This window comes from Mucor mucedo (assembly GCF_025094135.1).
Source record: "Mucor mucedo strain NRRL 3635 chromosome Unknown EV154scaffold_66, whole genome shotgun sequence".
Lineage (NCBI taxonomy): Eukaryota > Fungi > Mucoromycota > Mucoromycetes > Mucorales > Mucoraceae > Mucor > Mucor mucedo.
This window is the reverse complement of record NW_026252350.1, coordinates 151,979-168,106: the sequence shown is the minus strand read 5'-3', so window position 1 is coordinate 168,106 and position 16,128 is coordinate 151,979. Positions and strand designations below refer to the sequence as shown.

Here is a 16,128-nt window from a genome sequence, read left to right as displayed (position 1 = left end):
GTCGTTTTCGAAAATTTCAATAAAGTAAGCACTGTATATCGATCTGCATTTATTCAGATATAGTATCTAAGTCTTCCCAAGTCGTCACTGGTTTTTTGGGATGATAGCGTGTTTATGCCTTTTTTTTTTTTTTTTTTTTTTTTTTTACTCAATGCACCTATTTGTTGTCATACCTTTTTTTTTTGACGCACTGCTGCTATCAGGTTACTTCTTACCCGACATGATTATATGTTGTCAGTCACTTCTAGATGAATCAATCCTAACTTACTATTATTCTGAAGACTAGAAAATATACCAACAAGTATCTGTATTTGCAATTATCGAAATCGGTTCAAAAATATTCATGGACAACATAAAACCAGTTATTATCTCTCGTTGAAATCCTATAAATATGAGGGGAAGTCTTTCAATTGAAATACTAATCTTCAGCCATCAAATTGCTTTCTATAATGAAGTTTTCTTTATCCTCTCTTTTACTTTTTGGCCTCATGGCTGCCACTTGTACATTGGCTTCGCCTATATTTGAGGATTCTACTTCGGTTTCCCACTTCATTGATAGAAAAGAAGGTTTTTCTGATCATACTCTTGCAAATTATGATGAAAACAAGGATTCTGATATTTCAAATACACATTTTAATGGCGAATATACTACAGGTATTCATAGTTTGACAGAGCGTGATGTCAAGTACCCAGTCCAGCCAGATGCTGCCCTTGTTGCTAAGATCATGGTCACTTTAAAAGCTGAGCTCTATGTCAAAGTCTTTGCTTCTATCACTGCCAGTGTAAGTCTACGCAAAAATCATGGTCCATAATTACTTTTTAATTGACCACAAAAACATAGTTCTGTGAGAAGGTTTCGGCTTCTATTAGCGCCAAGGCCTCTTTACTTGGTGGGCTAATTTCTGTAGGTGATGTCCAACTCAAGCTTATTCAATCCGCTGTTATCAAAAAATTGCAAGCCAGTTTCGATGCTGAATTGAAAGCCAAAATTCAAGTGGCCATCTATGCAGAGCTTGAAGTCCTTCTTAAGCAGCTCCTTGGTTCTTCTCCTCTTGATGAAGTTAAGTTTTTAGAGAAATTGACCGAGTTCGAAATCAAGGCCCAGGCTCTTGTCATTGCTCAGCTCCCAAAGATCAGTGCTGCTTTGGCCGTTGAAGCCAAGGCCCAGCTTGAAGCTGCTATTAAGGATGTCGAAGTCAATCTTCCTTTACTTGCCAAGGCTACTATCAGTGCTAGTATCAACGTCGAAGCTGCACTGAAAGTTATTATTGCTGTTGCTCTTGAAATTGCTGCCAAGCTTGACGTCAAGGTGATTGTTGATGCTATTCTCAAGTCCTTATAAGCCGGTTGTAATACAGAGACTGTAATGATGTCCCTCCTTTTTTTTTTTTAATCATTTCACTATACATCTTTTTTCAAACTTGTAATAAAACTAAATATGGTTCCCTTTCATACATGCCTGATAGTTCCAGTATATACTCGTGCTTATATGTTATATGTATGCATTTATGTGCATAAAGTGATATTTCATGCAGATTATAAATGAGCCTCTTATGATTGATTGATTATTATTTTTTACAAATGTCAAATTTGAAGTAGTAATAGCATACTTTTAGGAGAAGGAGGAGTGGGTAGTCATGGGCTCTTATGAATGATACGATTTAATGCAATTTTCAGTGTAATACATATTCTGAAAATGGTCATGAATAGAATGCTTTTATGCACTTTAAATCGGATTTTGTCAGACATTAAAAAACAGGTGAGAAAAGAAGAGATGATGTGTATGACGGATTTTGGAGATAACAAACGGTAGTGATTCTACTATAGTAAAGCATACGCAGTGCATGCACAAGTCATTTGGGGCATATGGGGGTATACTTTGTTGCCTCATCGAATGTGATTGTTAGAAACAATTGAAGGCGTAGATAGAGTCACGCTTGTGGAGAGAAATATTAAAAGGGATCCCCTCCCCCACTTTTTGAATAGAACCAAGACACATGGTTCAGAAAGATTGTAACCGTTACACGAACTGGCCCGTTTAAGGTTTTTGTTTGAACAAAGAAAACGCAAAGCAAACGGGATCCACATTTAAACGGATTCAATTGCGCTGACATGAACAGTAGTTGTTAATTCTGTTATTCATACATCAAATATTGAATAGGATGATGAACTTAATTTTAATTATAATGATTTTCTACTCTCTTTTTTAAAAAAATAAAAATAAAAAAAATAATTTTACTTTTTTTAGCTTTTTTTTTTTTTTTTTTTTTTTTTTTTTTTTTTTTTTTGTAACCTTTTTTTTTTTTTAATACAAGAGAGCGAAAAAAAAAAATATGAATGCTCTTTTTATGGTTTCTTGTAATTTCGACATAAATGAATTTCAACATTGATAAAATTAGAGAAGAAGAAGAATATGATTCCAATGTTGAATCCAGTACAATAGCACCATGGGAATTGTCATCTCCATTCATTCATCACGAACAGCAAGCGAATACATTAAAAAGTAAAAAAATGTATCGTTACAATTCAACTAACGATATCAACCAGTCTAGTGACGAAGAATATGATACACATCAGCCCAAAATTGTCCACATGAAAAAACAACAACAAAAACAAAAACAAGGAGACGTCACAAGACAATCATCATCTATTGGTTTAATAAAAGGTGATGATTATAACAGAGGCAGCAAAAGTAAAGCATCGGCAGCAGCAGCAGCAGCATCGGCAGCAGCACAAAGATCACCACCAGCAGCAGCAGCAGCAGCAGCAGCAACAGCAGCAGGATTAGTAGCTGGTATTAAACCAATAGTCGGAGATGATTATGACCAAAACTTTTTCTTTGACACTGGTTTATCACCTTCTTCCTCAATCATGTATCAACACCCAAATAGCATATCGCCTTCCCCCTCCTCCTCAAAAATGATGCTACTTGAGAATGATTCCAATATTAATCATATGATTGGTAGAGAAAGTATATTAATGAAGCAGGCATTAAAATCCACTATTGCCACAAATAAGAGAAGAGAAAGCATAGAAGTAATGGCCACCAACACCACTAGAAAACGACCAGTATCTACTTCCATTATACCTAGATTAACCAAATCTTCCATCATAAGTACCCAACAAAAACCCCAACTTCATAAACGAACGAACAGCACAAGTACAGCAAGAAAACGACACTTATCGTTGCAACAACCGATTAGCCAAAAAGATCGGAATTATCTAGCTTCAATTATCAGCGAACAAGATGATTATTTACATGGACAAGATATATCCGCAGGGGTTCATTGGGATCCTCATATAGACGCTTTTGAAATTCTGAGAGCAAAAATAACGGGGATCACGCGATCTATGCAAGAGTTTCATGTTCAAGAGCTTTTTCATGATGAAAAAAGAAAGAAAAAAAAGTTGACTGCAACCACTTCTTCACCTTTAATCACAACAAGTAGAAATAATATCAGTAACAACAGAAGACTGAGTTTAGTAACCAGTAACAGTTTCAGTAACTTTGGTGATACTTTATCAACAAACAATAATAGATTAAGTTTTATAGGTCACCGACGAATCCGCTCACAAAGTTGTGTACCACTATCTTTGCCCCATGACAACGATGAAAAGACAGAGTGCCATAACTACGACGACAACGACGAAGAAGAAGAAGAAGAAGAGGAGGAGGACCAGGATGTGAGGACAATGGCAAGTCCGAATTTAACTGCTCTATTTTTAACTACAAACAACTTAATTCATTCTCGTCTTGATGAATTATCTGAAACAGCCTCTATTAAATCCGCACATGATGATATTAATGAAGTAACATCTATTCTGGAGTGGCAAAAAAAGTTCCTTAGTCTTGTTACTAGTTGTATACACCAATCTGAAGAGTTGGAATCGTTATCTACGGATGTATTAAATACCGAGCATAGAGTTAGAGAACTCATGCTGATTAATGAAACCATCCATGAGCAATTCAACGAAAGAGAAAAGCAATACGAAGAAAGAATTAGAGAATGCCAGGACGTTGCACAACAACAGCTAATGATGCTTGATTCACTTGAAGAATTAACTGCTGATATTAATATGAAAACCGAATCTCGTAGACGAGAGTCTCATCGACAGGAAGCTTTACTGGCACTGGATGCTAATTACTATAATCATCACAATGAGGATATTAATCTACTCGATGACGATCACTCAAATAATCGTTGGAATTTTCAAAGGTCCGTCGCTGATCTTTTAAATATGGATGATAAATATGATTTGATTCAAAAAATGAGATGGGATATTGGCATGTTTGTTGGCGGCGGTGTTGGAACAGGGCATGTCATACATTCATATGAGGACAAGTTAAACGGTATCGACATGATGATTGCTGGTACTGGGACAACAACAACAGCGATAAACAATACGCAGTATTACCAAGAAGAAGAGGATGAATATGATACCGATGACGAATATACGCATCAAACTGAGGTAAATATATATATATATATACAATATGTGCAGTTGTACGTGATCTAATTTTATTCTTATATAGTCTTTCTCTATATCACCCTCAATCGGACACATAAAACTATATCAACATCAATACGTTTTACATCTAAATAGTAAAGATAGAAGGACACGATTCGCCTTATTACCAAAATGTCTCTGGATCCCCGACAACGAAACCAACCAATGTCAGTTTCAATTACATAATCGACGTAGGCGATGTCAAATTGAATTTACTTTTTTTCAAAGAAAACATCATTGCAGAAGATGTGGTTACATCATGTGCCAAAAACATAGTGCAAACCGTCTCCCTTTATTTTCTTCTTCCAAAATTCATTCGACCACTGGTCAATGGAGTAGAGTTTGTGACAATTGCTTTCATGATTTAATCGTGCAAAAATAAAACAATATATAAAAAAAAAAGGGAGCTTTCTAACTCACTTTTTTTGATTGGTGCTTCCCTTTTTTTTTTTCAATTGAGACAATTAAGTCTTTAAGCTATAATTAGTACAATTTAAGCAAAATGCTACGATAGTAAACAAAGCTTTGTGTAGATATAGATGAGTGTGTCACTTTTTTTTTTTTTATTCATTTCGTATCTAGGGGATGGACAAGAGATGATCTGAGCATACATTTTATTGAAAAAACCTGTTTGATCTTCACGTAAAAAAAACCAAAATAACGCGTATGGTAATTGTAACTTTATCCATCGATGCCCTTGAACAAGATGATGCGTATCAATAGTTTTTGTTTATTTGTTTGTTTTTGGGGGAAGAGCCTTTGATCTGTGTTTATTTATTTGGAAAAAAAAAAGTTTTCACGGCGTCTCATCATAGGACCCGAGGGGAAAAAGTGACAGGATGTTACACTGTTCCTGAACATCATTGGGGCTGCAAAAAAAAAAAAAAAAAAAAAAACTGATTTGCTTTTAAAAATGTAAGGAAATCGTGTTGCATTTTTATAACAGTCATTTGTTTCTTGAACATAAAACAATATCTACTTGTTTCACTCTGACTTGGATCATTCGAAAAATTTGCCAACATATGACTGAAGGGTTTGGACTTTAGGACTTGGTGAGCAAACATTTGTTCTTTGAAAAAAGTCGCATCAGCTGACTTTAGGGATAAACATGAAGTGGCGTGGAGAAAATAATAAAAGTTTGCAGGCACGCATTTGCTTATATCAACTTGAAACAAACAGATCCCCTCAAGATAACTAAGCCTTATCGATCAAATGCAAAGTCAGACTTTCTTTATACACTGGTGCTATTCATATCATATTTGAATAAGTATTATTGGGCCTGTGCGCGAAGAACTTTGGCAGTAAAAGTAAAGCAGGTATTTAGTCACTTTAACCAGGCTTAAAAAAATAAGGGTATTATACGACGCGACTACATCGCTGATTGAAAATTCCAGTAAAGCGGGATACACGAGGACAAAAAATACAAGAGCCAAACTTAATCTAAGAAGTATATGTCTAATCAAACCTTTTAAGAAAAAAAAAAACGTAATACTGGGTAATCACAATTTAAGTGATATTGGATAAAAATATGCCACCTTTTGTTATTCATAGAATCAAAGAGAAGTTTTTACTTCTGATAATCAATAATGAATTATATTTCAACATATACGGCTATTTGAGCGCCAATAACCAAGAAAATTTATAATTAAAAAAAAAAATCCATAACTGAATAAATCAAATAATTTATCACTTACAAGCAGGACAGTTTATATTGCTTATTAAGGAATTTTAGCTTGCTTTTTATATACGGGACCATATCCGAGTATGTTTCAGCCAGAGTAACAACCCTTTTACTGACCAAAGGTTTCCTCCGTGCCCAAAGCTTATTTGACTTGAGTCAACATGTTGAGAAGCAGGGCCCTATTTTTTTTTTTTTTTTTTTTTTTTTTTTGAAGAAATAAAATGCAAGTGTGTACTTGTGGATTGACAATAATAACATTGAATTTGAATGATGCTTAACGTGCTTTTAAAATAATATACATGACTGAGATACTTGAGTTTACTGAATGCTATAAACTCAGACTCCACTTAATATTTCCAAAGAGGAGAGGGATAGAGACTAGAAATAAGCCTAAACTCACATAACATATGCACGTGCAAGTCCTATGAAGATTGTTAGTTATTTAACTTTCAAAAGTGAGCAGATAAATCTAGGCCATCAAATTAATTAAAAAAAAATAGTTGAGGATTAGGTCGTCTGACTGATATCGCAAGTTCAGTATCACATTGTTTTAATGGAGAGTTTATACAGGCTAATAGAGCATATTACATCTGTCTTTTTTTAGTAGTTTTACGAGCTGTTAGTATGCAAGAAGTATGTAATTAAGTCATTATAGTGAACTTTATCTGATCCGGTTTATCCAATGATTTTGTTTAATGTAGCAAGCACATACCATATTTCGGTTATTGCGTATACAAAATTTGAGTGGAAAACAGGCGACTCACATTGATCAAAACGATTTAGATTTGATCGAGGGGGTTGAGGGGACAAACAACATTTACAAACTATGTTACTGTGATTCTAAAAAATGCAGCATTTGTTAAATGACGTAATACTTTTAGGCAGATTAAGTAAAATCTCGATTCTGAGTAGCATAGATACGATAGCAAAAGAAAGATAAAGACTAAGGTTTAGGCGGCAGATTTTCAAATGTTTTTTTTTAATTACACCTTTTAATGAATAAGCAAAAAAAAAAAAAAAAAAAAAAAAAAAAAAGGTTTCTTGTTTTAATAACAATTTGTGGATATAGTAATCGAAGATTAGTTATTTTTAGAAAGAGACAGGTTCGACAAGAAGGTTTTTCTATTGAAAAATGTTGGCAAAGGAACCAAGCCTTCTCTATTATAGATGGATGTACTCATATTGCATGTTTCTACTAACGTTTGGAAGGAGTCATGTGTAAATGTTTATTTGTGTACCTCTAATTCCTGAATATAGCTTGTTCCCGCCCGTTTCTACTTTAACCCCCTTTCCTTTTCATTATTCCCCTCCTCATCCCCTAATAAACAAACATTCCTGTAACTTTTTTATTGTCTTTTTATTTACATACAAGGACATCATTTAGGAACAAACAAAAAAAAAGACTGTGAAATTGAATTAAAAAGTTTGATATTAAAAAATAGTTTTCATACGGGGAGGGTAAAAAAAAATCATAATAAGGAAATTAGAAAAATGTTTTGAATAGATTTTTTTTTGTGTAAGTGTCTGTGTGGTGTATGCAATAAATTAAGTGAAGAAAGCAGAAAAAAAAATGTATAAAAAATTAAAGTAGAGGGGGAGAATGAGTGAGGAACAGAATAGATATATAATTTATATATTTGTATATATAAACTGGGTATAAGAGGAAAAGCAAATAAAAAAAATGTATTTTGCATGAATTATGCTTGTATTGGGGGGGGGGAGGAAGACACAGTGTGTGTGTGTGTTATGGGATGGGGGGTTTGTGTGAGTGGAGGGATAAATAGATAAGTGGGGATATATTATATTAAATTGTCTTGATCAAAAAACTCAAGATCTTTGGTCTTGTCATCCACAATAGCTGAAATATCAATGGTGCCTTGACCCCTTTCGAATTCGTAAATCATGGCTAGTAAAGGTGCATTTCCACTTTCAGTGACGGTCTCGGTATTATTTGTATATTTTGACTCGATGTCTTCAAAAGACTAAATAATAGGGTCAATATCTGCAAAAAAAGATGGACAAATAAAATGTATTCTTACCTGGACTATACAAAGGTTATTAATAGCAATATCGACTTCGTCCCATGACTGGAGCGATCGGATACCCTTCATGAATGCATCAAAAAATTGATTGACAAATACAAAGCTGTACATGTATTTTCCCTCGTTTACCCAGAGAGCTTGTTGCACCTCTTTGGATTCAAGCACGACATTGCCAAACGAATAGATTGTAGTAGTGCATTCAATCGTACGACGAGTTTGGGTTTCAAAAAACGATGTATTATTGAATGAAAAATCGGATATATTCAGATTAAGATCAAGCTTTGTCTATTAAAAAAAAAAAGGGTTAAACCATATTTTTTTAATAAAGAAATGTTGATATATAGTTTTTACCTTGGCCAACAGCAAAACAGTGTCCGCTGAATTCTGACTTAGGCAAGTAATGGGAGGACACTTTTCTTTAGGGATCGTATCCACAGAGACGGTTGGTAGGGAATTCGGGTAACAATGAGGTAATTGGGATAAATTGTGACTAAGAGGACGACAAGGATCATAAGGCAAAGTATATTCCAGGTAGAGACAAATGTAGTTTGGCCAAAGAGCAAATTCTGACTCGGTATGACTTTCATCATCGTGGTGAGATTTTCTCTTCTTTGTTTTTCGGACAGGCATTAATACATCCTTCTTTTTGATGGCAGATGCATGAGGGGTTGTAGGTGTGGTAGCTACATTAGATAGATTGTTCAACAAATCCTGTTGTTGATGTTGTTGTTCGTACAGGGAGCCAAAAAATGGATCATTGTTGGGTTGGGTAGGCTCAAAATTAGAAGGTAATCCATTGGCCATACCAGCGAAAAGCGACTGTTGAAACGGGTCATAAAAGTCTTTAAACTGAAGCATGGAAAGGGCCTGTTGCTGTGCGGGATCAGCACACATGATATCGAAAACATAATCGGTAGGCGAGGGAGACGAGTTAATGGAAGACTCATCTGATGAAAGTGCATCATTAGGCTGATAGGTCTTCATTTTGATAGAATTAGAGTTCTTGAGCGAATGATGAATATGTGGAGGCTGACGCATTTTGGTCTTTAATGCATTATTGGTCTCGTCTAATTCGACTGAATCGGTCAATAACCGCATGACTATCGTACTGTTTAGTTTTTTTTTGGGGGGAAATGTTTAATAGTTCGAAAAAAAAAAAAAACTTACAGTGGGAATCGCCTTTTCGAGTGTTTTTTAATACTTGAATATGGGAGGAAACTTGTTTTCTTGTGCGGATCTTGCATGTTTTACGGAAAATGAAATCAGAAATAAGTTCATTACGACCTGGATTAAACAATAACAAGGGGGTTATTAATATTTGACATTTTTAAAATTAAAAAAATTCTTTACCACAAGGTTTGCCATTGACAAGAATTTTTCTTCTGCCTAATTTAGGGATAGATTCGAGAGCTAGAACACGGTGTTTAGAAAAAAAAAAGGGTCTTAATATATTGTAAATGGGTAAATACCTTCAATGAAGGCAGATTCGACATCTGGTGGCCAAACTTGCTGCATTGAGTAGTTAAGGGTCAGCAAGTGTTTTTGAAGTACAGAAAAAAAAAAAAAAATAGGAAATGTACCTCTTCTTTGTCTTTCATATTATTGGTTACTACGGAATTGTCTAATAAGTCGTCGCCATTTGAAGTCAATGTCATTTCGATATCATCGTTGTTCATTAGTTGATCTTTTAAATGTTGTTGATGTCTAATTCTTTTATCTTTGTGTGTGTTGTTTGCATAGATTCATGGATCAGATGTTGGTATTTATTATTTACACCCGTCGTATTGGAATCATTGTGAAAAAAAATGTCTTGAGAGCAGGCTAACATTGGAGATTGTGTGGGATAAAGGAAGGAATGTATAAATATGATTAATTTTTTTTTTGTGTTAACTAGGATACTAAAAGAAAAAGACGTAATTATTATAACTTTTCAGTTTTTATCAAGTCTGATAAAAAGAAGGGGTGAAATGGGTTAGGATTTATTAAAAAAAAAAAAAAAAAGAGAGAGAAAGGAAAAAAAAAGGTTGTTTTTGCATTGTTATATAATACAATTCACGGTTTATTTTATTGACTCACGATCATGGAATATTTCAATTGTAGCAGTAGATAAACGCTCATGAAACCTTTTTTATGGGAGACATATTTTTTTATTTACATTTATTTTTTAATTAAAAAAAAAAAATAATAATAATAAAAGAAGCAAAAAAAAAAAACAAAAAAACACAAAAAAAAAAAGTAGCTTGTGGCCATTGTCTGTGTGTGCGTATCATTGATGTCGATTTGTATGCTTGGTGTTACCTTGTCAAAAGGGCAAATGGTCAATATAAAAAAAAAAAGATCTACTGTCGTAGTAAAGTAATAAACCCACGTTTTATTTACGGAATGAAGCTTTATGCAAAATAAGGTCAGATTTCCTTTCGATCACTGGAGAACCCTTTTGCCTTTTAAAGAAGTATTAAACCCTTTTATATACTTTCTCTCATGATGTATTTCTCTCTTTCTTTATAAAGTGCTACAAATACAATAACAATTTTAATTTATAAAACCGTGGTTTTGGTCATGAAGCACTTAGAGAATTATTTATACGTCTTGATACACTCCCCCCCCCCCTCTCCACTGTTCCCCCTTGGTTTTATATACATATTAAATTTGATCATTTTTTCTACTTTAGCGTCGTAATATGCAGGGTGGGAACTTATATACCAAGCAAGAAAAATGCAAATGAAAATAATAAGAACCAGCCTGGTCGATTCAAATCAAACTAATGAACCATCTTTTTAGGTCTGTGTAGACTTCTTTTTTTTTTTGTATGTGACATTTATTTACTATTTATATGTTACGTAATATGCACTTCTCGGCTTTCTTTATTTACGAAATAGGTTCTTGTAGAGTTTGTGTGTGTGTGTGTGTGTGTGTGTGTTTGTGTAGAAAAGGATGGTTATAAGGGAAAAAAAAAGGGTATATATTAATAATGATATATATATAATAGATGGTAGTAAGAAAAGAGAGAGAGAGAAAGAGAAAGTTAAATTATTAAAAAAGGACATATTATTTGTTTATGTTTACATGTAAATAACCAAAAAGAAAAAAAAGAAAATCATCATTAAAATTGACCGTTGTCTCTTAGGTTACGAACAGCCGCCTTCTTTTTTAATGCCTTGGCCACATAGTGTTTCAATAGACTTGTTTGGTCTTCTCTCAGGTCCACTAGATACATGTACATCTTATCTCCAATCACCTCATGGAATGATACGATAGCTTCCACACATGATTTACGAATATTAATCATGGAGTGATTCATACCCTAGAATTTAAACTGTCAATATCTCTCTTCTTTTTCTCGGGAAAAAGGCTTGCTTTTTGTTACCTTAAAAAATGCATTGACACCACCCTTGTTTAACCATTCATCAATGTAAAATACCTCATTCATTTCTTTTACCCATTTACCCAGATACATAAAGGCGGATCCAACCGGATGATACCTGACATCTGCCGATGTTTCAACGCAGGGTGCAATCAGTAAACGATGGATGATGAATGCCATGAGCATTTCAAATGCGGTGAGAGGGGTGAGGGTACTTAAAACAGCGTCCAATGCATCCTCTGCAGCAATGCATATCTATTTTTTTGTTTTTTTTTTTTTTCGTGGGAGTTTTTAGAAACAGAGTGTTTTAAAGTGTTACATCAAAAAACTTACGGTAGGATTTTCATTAGATCGAATCTGTAACAACTTTTCCATCAACTGAGACTCTAAAGTCATGCCTCTTTGATCAACCTTAATTTCATAAAAACGAAAGAGACCGACTTGAGTGACGGCCAATTGACGTATACATTCCAAAGCAACCGTCAAATAACGTTCATCGTTTCCACAGTGATCGAGATAGTAAAGAATGGCCTGTACCAGTTCTACAAAGTTACCGGCATCGCCTTCTGCACCAGCCCATGTCTCACTCCCACTTTCTTCAATACCTCCCTGGTCCCATCTTCGCCGAATAGGTACCTCTTTAAATAACCGGATGAGTTTTCGAAATGTGTTGTGATGGTCAGAGGATGATTGTTTTAATTTATCAATGAGTGCATAAAGTAATATCGTCTTATCCTTCAAATTACGACCGTTTGTTGTCGTACTACCGTTATGATTGGACGTGGTCACCGTACGTGCATTGTGTTCGAACACAGGTTTGGGATAATTTACTTTTTCAGGCGCGAAAAATGAGACGTAAATAGGTATAGGATATTTTTCTACATTGGGCACACTACATGTTAATGATGTATTGTTATTCTGTTGTTGTTGTTGTTGTTGTTCTTTTGCAGGTGCATCTGGGACCGTGCGGATGTCTAATATTGATGCATCCTTCTTTTTCTGTTTGTTAGCCCTTTTATTCTATATATTAAAGTATAAATATATATATTACCAGAATTGTATCCGATCCATCCAAATGATGATTATCCACATGATGATATTCATAAACTTCGATTGGGTGTGTGGCTTTAGCTTCCATCAAGGGAGCTGCAGAAAAGTAATCCGCAGGCTTCTCTGCTTCCAACGGTGGTGTAATCTCTTGTTTCTCTTGTTCAAAGTAATCTTTTTCTTCCTTGTTTACCATGGACCGTCTTTTCGCCGTATACACCGGAGCTTGTTCCGCAATCATGACCATTCCTTCCGGACGGATCATGGTCGCATGTGGCTCCACCCGGTGCAATTCCGCTGAAACCATACCCGCGCTATCGCGATTCTCAACCACCGCTTCTGGGTTATCAAACACGAGAGGAGGGGATGGCGTGGTGTATTCTACAGTAGGCGTATGATTGGCTACAACTGGCGGTAGTGATCGTGGCGTGTATTCTACCGTAGGCGCAATGTCCTCCTCTACAAGTGCCGGTGGTGGTGGTGGTGATGCTGGAGACGTTTTTTCCACAACAGGTGGCGTATATTCTCTCACTGGCGGAACATATTCTACTACAGGTGGAGGAGGAGGCGTATATTCCTCGAGAGGTACCACGTGTTCTACCAAAGGTGGCGGAGGGGTGTAATCCGTAACAGGCGGTACATATTCCGCTACAGGTGGAGGTGAAGGTGATTGCTTTACCACATGTGGAGGAGGTGTGTGTTCTACTACAGGCGGGGGAGATGTGTGTTCTACCACTAATGGTGGTGGTGGCGGTGTTGTATATTCTTCAATAAGTGGCGAAGGAGTATATTGAGCGACAGGCAATGTTAACGGTGGTGATGATAATGTTGATGGAGGGGTTGTGTATTCCTCCGCAGGTGGTGGTGGTGAAGGAGAAGTAGTTGTATCATCCATGCTAGGCTCAACCACGACATCCAAATTTTCATCGGACTCTTCCAGATCATCACAGATGACGGGTAAATCCATGTGAACAATATCTTCAATGCCTTCCTCAACGACGGCAATATCATCTTCTTCATCGTCATCTTGTTCATGGGTGGGTATGGGGAGAGAAAGTGGGGGTTCTACACGTATATGAATACCGAGGACCCGACAAATTTTGTTGATGGCGTAATCATCATAGGTTGCCGTGACATTTTCAAAGAGTCTTTGGTTCAGCAAGCGAAGATGTTTCATAAAAGTGATTAGAGGAGCGTGCCACATGGTGCCTGAAGTAGAAGTTGTAATCAATGGTAATAAGATGGCTAAACATTGACGTACGTTATCATCGGACTCAAACCAGCATGTTGAGTTCATGGATTTCTCGGTGTAATTAAGAGTATAATCGTCTGGTACGGCTTCATAGGCTTTATGGGTAAAATCGATATCTTCGTTTAATCCGATCAAGGGTGTGACGAGTTCATCCATCCACTCCAGAAACTGTTTGGTGAGTTTTCTTCGGTTTGCAGGTAGGCGAGTTATGTCCTTCTTGTTGGTATTGATGGGGGTTTTACCAGCCGACACAAACCCACCATACTGAACCAGACTTGTGAAGAGAATATCAATCAAATCGGGGTTTTCGCACTGCAAGAAGAGTTTTGCTCTAATCAAGGCTAAATTCGCCAAGGTGTATTTGGCAATATCGGCTTCGGAACGACGAGCTGATTCGTCCATTTGAGCGTCCAAAATTAACTTGGGTAGATATTCTTCAAAGGTGAAAAGTTTGAGCATAATCCCCGTCACACTATCCCAGGTTGAAAGAACAGCGTAATTCTCCTCCCATTGATTGGAAACAATGGCTTTCAACTGATCTCCATCGACAGGAGGTGCATTGGGTACATCCATATGAATCGATTGTAAGCTGACGACTGGGTAAGGGAATGCTGCAAGTTTTTTAGACAGCTGAACTAAACCTTCTCCTCGCATCATACTATCATCACTATTCAAGAGTGTCATGAAATGAGGTTTTCGTTTACTGATGAGACCAATGGCTGATTTTTTACGGTTCAAGGTAGGCACACGTGTCTTCCGAAGGTTGGATGGAGGAGTAGGTGAGGTGGAAGAGGAAGGAAGTGGATAATTATGTGGTGGTTGGTGTTGTTGATGTTGTGGTAAGCGGGGAGACATGGAACGTTTGATTTGGTCTGTGGAATGCGATGAGCCATTTGATGTGTTTGAATTGGAAGGAGACATATCATGATGTGGATGATGATGACGTCCTAGTGAACTGGAGGTTCTTGGTGAATTTGTAGGACTATGCAAACTTTTACTGCTGGTGGGCATAGGAGGTTGCTTTGCAATGGTTTTTGATTTCTCCAATTGTTTTTGAGCAACAAGAGGCAACTGCTTCAATATGCTGATGATAAATAAATAAAAAATATGAGTTTAAAAGGAATGAAAAAAAAACATCTTAACAAAACTTACTGATCTCCTCTTTCCCTCCAATAATCGCAGAATATCCAAAATGCCTCTCTGCAAGCTTCCTTGACAACGGGGGTGGGATCATTCAAACCTTTGGTAAGGATATTTTCAAAATGATCCATCACACCATTTGTACGATCCATGACTTGACGCGTATGATCCCTGTGTGCATGAGTTTGTAGAAGGGTTTTTAAATATCCAATTGCATATAGTCTAATCTGACTATTCTTTTCATTCATGGATAAAGTCAGCATATTCATGATTTTGGGATAAAAAAGAGTATGTTTGATAAAGATGTTTGTGGCCTTGAAAGAAGCGGATGCCACCATTTTTTTGGAGATACTTGAGCAACGCATCATACAAAGTAAAATTTGATCCAATGTGTAGTTATCCAAGTGTCTACCGATATAAATACTGATATCTTCAATCAATGAGAATGTTTGCACTGCGAGTTTTGTACGTAAACTTTCAGCCTAAAAAAAAAAAATTGGGTGAAGTGTGTTATTTAAAAGAAGCCCACCCTTTCTCTTTTTTTTTTTTTTTATTTGTAGAAGACTCACAGCTTTGACAATGCCATCAACCATTTGTTTCACACATGCGAGTAAAACGTCCAAGTAAGGGGCTTCTGTAGCATTGCCTCGAAGCAAACCTCTTAATCTTGTATTCGACTTGGCTCTGTCTTCCCAGTTCAGTTCGGTTTCTTTGTCACGATAGGCTTTCAACATTTGACTGAATTCGCCTTCTAATTCTTTTACACTCCATATCTAATGTTTATTTTTGGTTCCTGAAATTATATTTTGCTACATTTTTATTTCTTATTTTTTTTTCGTCGAATTGTTTACCTGAACTGCATCAACATCTGTTGCAGCATCTTCTTTATAAATAGTCATGAATGGGGGGTTTCTTGTCACTATATAATTCTTTTTTAACTTTTCATTCAATGGAAAGAAAAAAAAAAGAGAGAGAGAGAAAAAAAAAGTAAGCTATAGAAATGCTTTACTACACACGTGCCGTGTGTAGGCTTTAAACTGTAAACAGTCACGGAAGGGAGAGGGGGGTATAAAATTAGAGGAAGCTCCACAAC

The 16,128-nt window shown here is 36.0% G+C and overlaps 4 protein-coding genes across 4 annotated transcripts; 2 read left to right on the top strand and 2 right to left on the bottom strand.

Moving 5' to 3' along the window:
* Positions 1-449: 449 nt before the first annotated feature.
* On the top strand, positions 450-1,342 carry EV154DRAFT_544424 (uncharacterized protein; the record flags this gene model as incomplete). The annotated part of the gene is made up of 2 exons (XM_051604598.1): positions 450-782; positions 842-1,342. 2 exons carry the CDS (start codon positions 450-452, stop codon positions 1,340-1,342), a joined length of 834 nt encoding a protein of 277 aa, XP_051456133.1.
* Positions 1,343-2,308: 966 nt separating this feature from the next.
* On the top strand, positions 2,309-4,937 carry EV154DRAFT_513843 (uncharacterized protein). Its single transcript, XM_051602070.1, has 3 exons — positions 2,309-3,490; positions 3,554-4,470; positions 4,535-4,937. The coding sequence occupies exons 1-3, from the start codon at positions 2,374-2,376 to the stop codon at positions 4,889-4,891; spliced, it is 2,391 nt and encodes a 796-aa protein (XP_051456132.1). The 5' UTR covers positions 2,309-2,373; the 3' UTR covers positions 4,892-4,937.
* Positions 4,938-7,842: 2,905 nt separating this feature from the next.
* On the bottom strand, positions 7,843-10,213 carry EV154DRAFT_513842 (TEA/ATTS domain family-domain-containing protein). Its single transcript, XM_051602069.1, has 8 exons — positions 10,009-10,213; positions 9,813-9,949; positions 9,702-9,741; positions 9,583-9,642; positions 9,400-9,516; positions 8,584-9,332; positions 8,230-8,517; positions 7,843-8,172 (listed from the first exon to the last, which is right to left on the bottom strand). The coding sequence occupies exons 1-8, from the start codon at positions 10,058-10,060 to the stop codon at positions 7,990-7,992; spliced, it is 1,626 nt and encodes a 541-aa protein (XP_051456131.1). The 5' UTR covers positions 10,061-10,213; the 3' UTR covers positions 7,843-7,989.
* A 1,338-nt stretch (positions 10,214-11,551) lies between these two features.
* Positions 11,552-15,769, bottom strand: EV154DRAFT_423420 (clasp N terminal-domain-containing protein; the record flags this gene model as incomplete). Its single annotated transcript, XM_051596135.1, has 6 exons — positions 11,552-11,851; positions 11,930-12,586; positions 12,648-13,132; positions 13,715-14,969; positions 15,113-15,517; positions 15,605-15,769. 6 exons carry the CDS (start codon positions 15,767-15,769, stop codon positions 11,552-11,554), a joined length of 3,267 nt encoding a protein of 1,088 aa, XP_051456130.1.
* Positions 15,770-16,128: the final 359 nt, after the last annotated feature.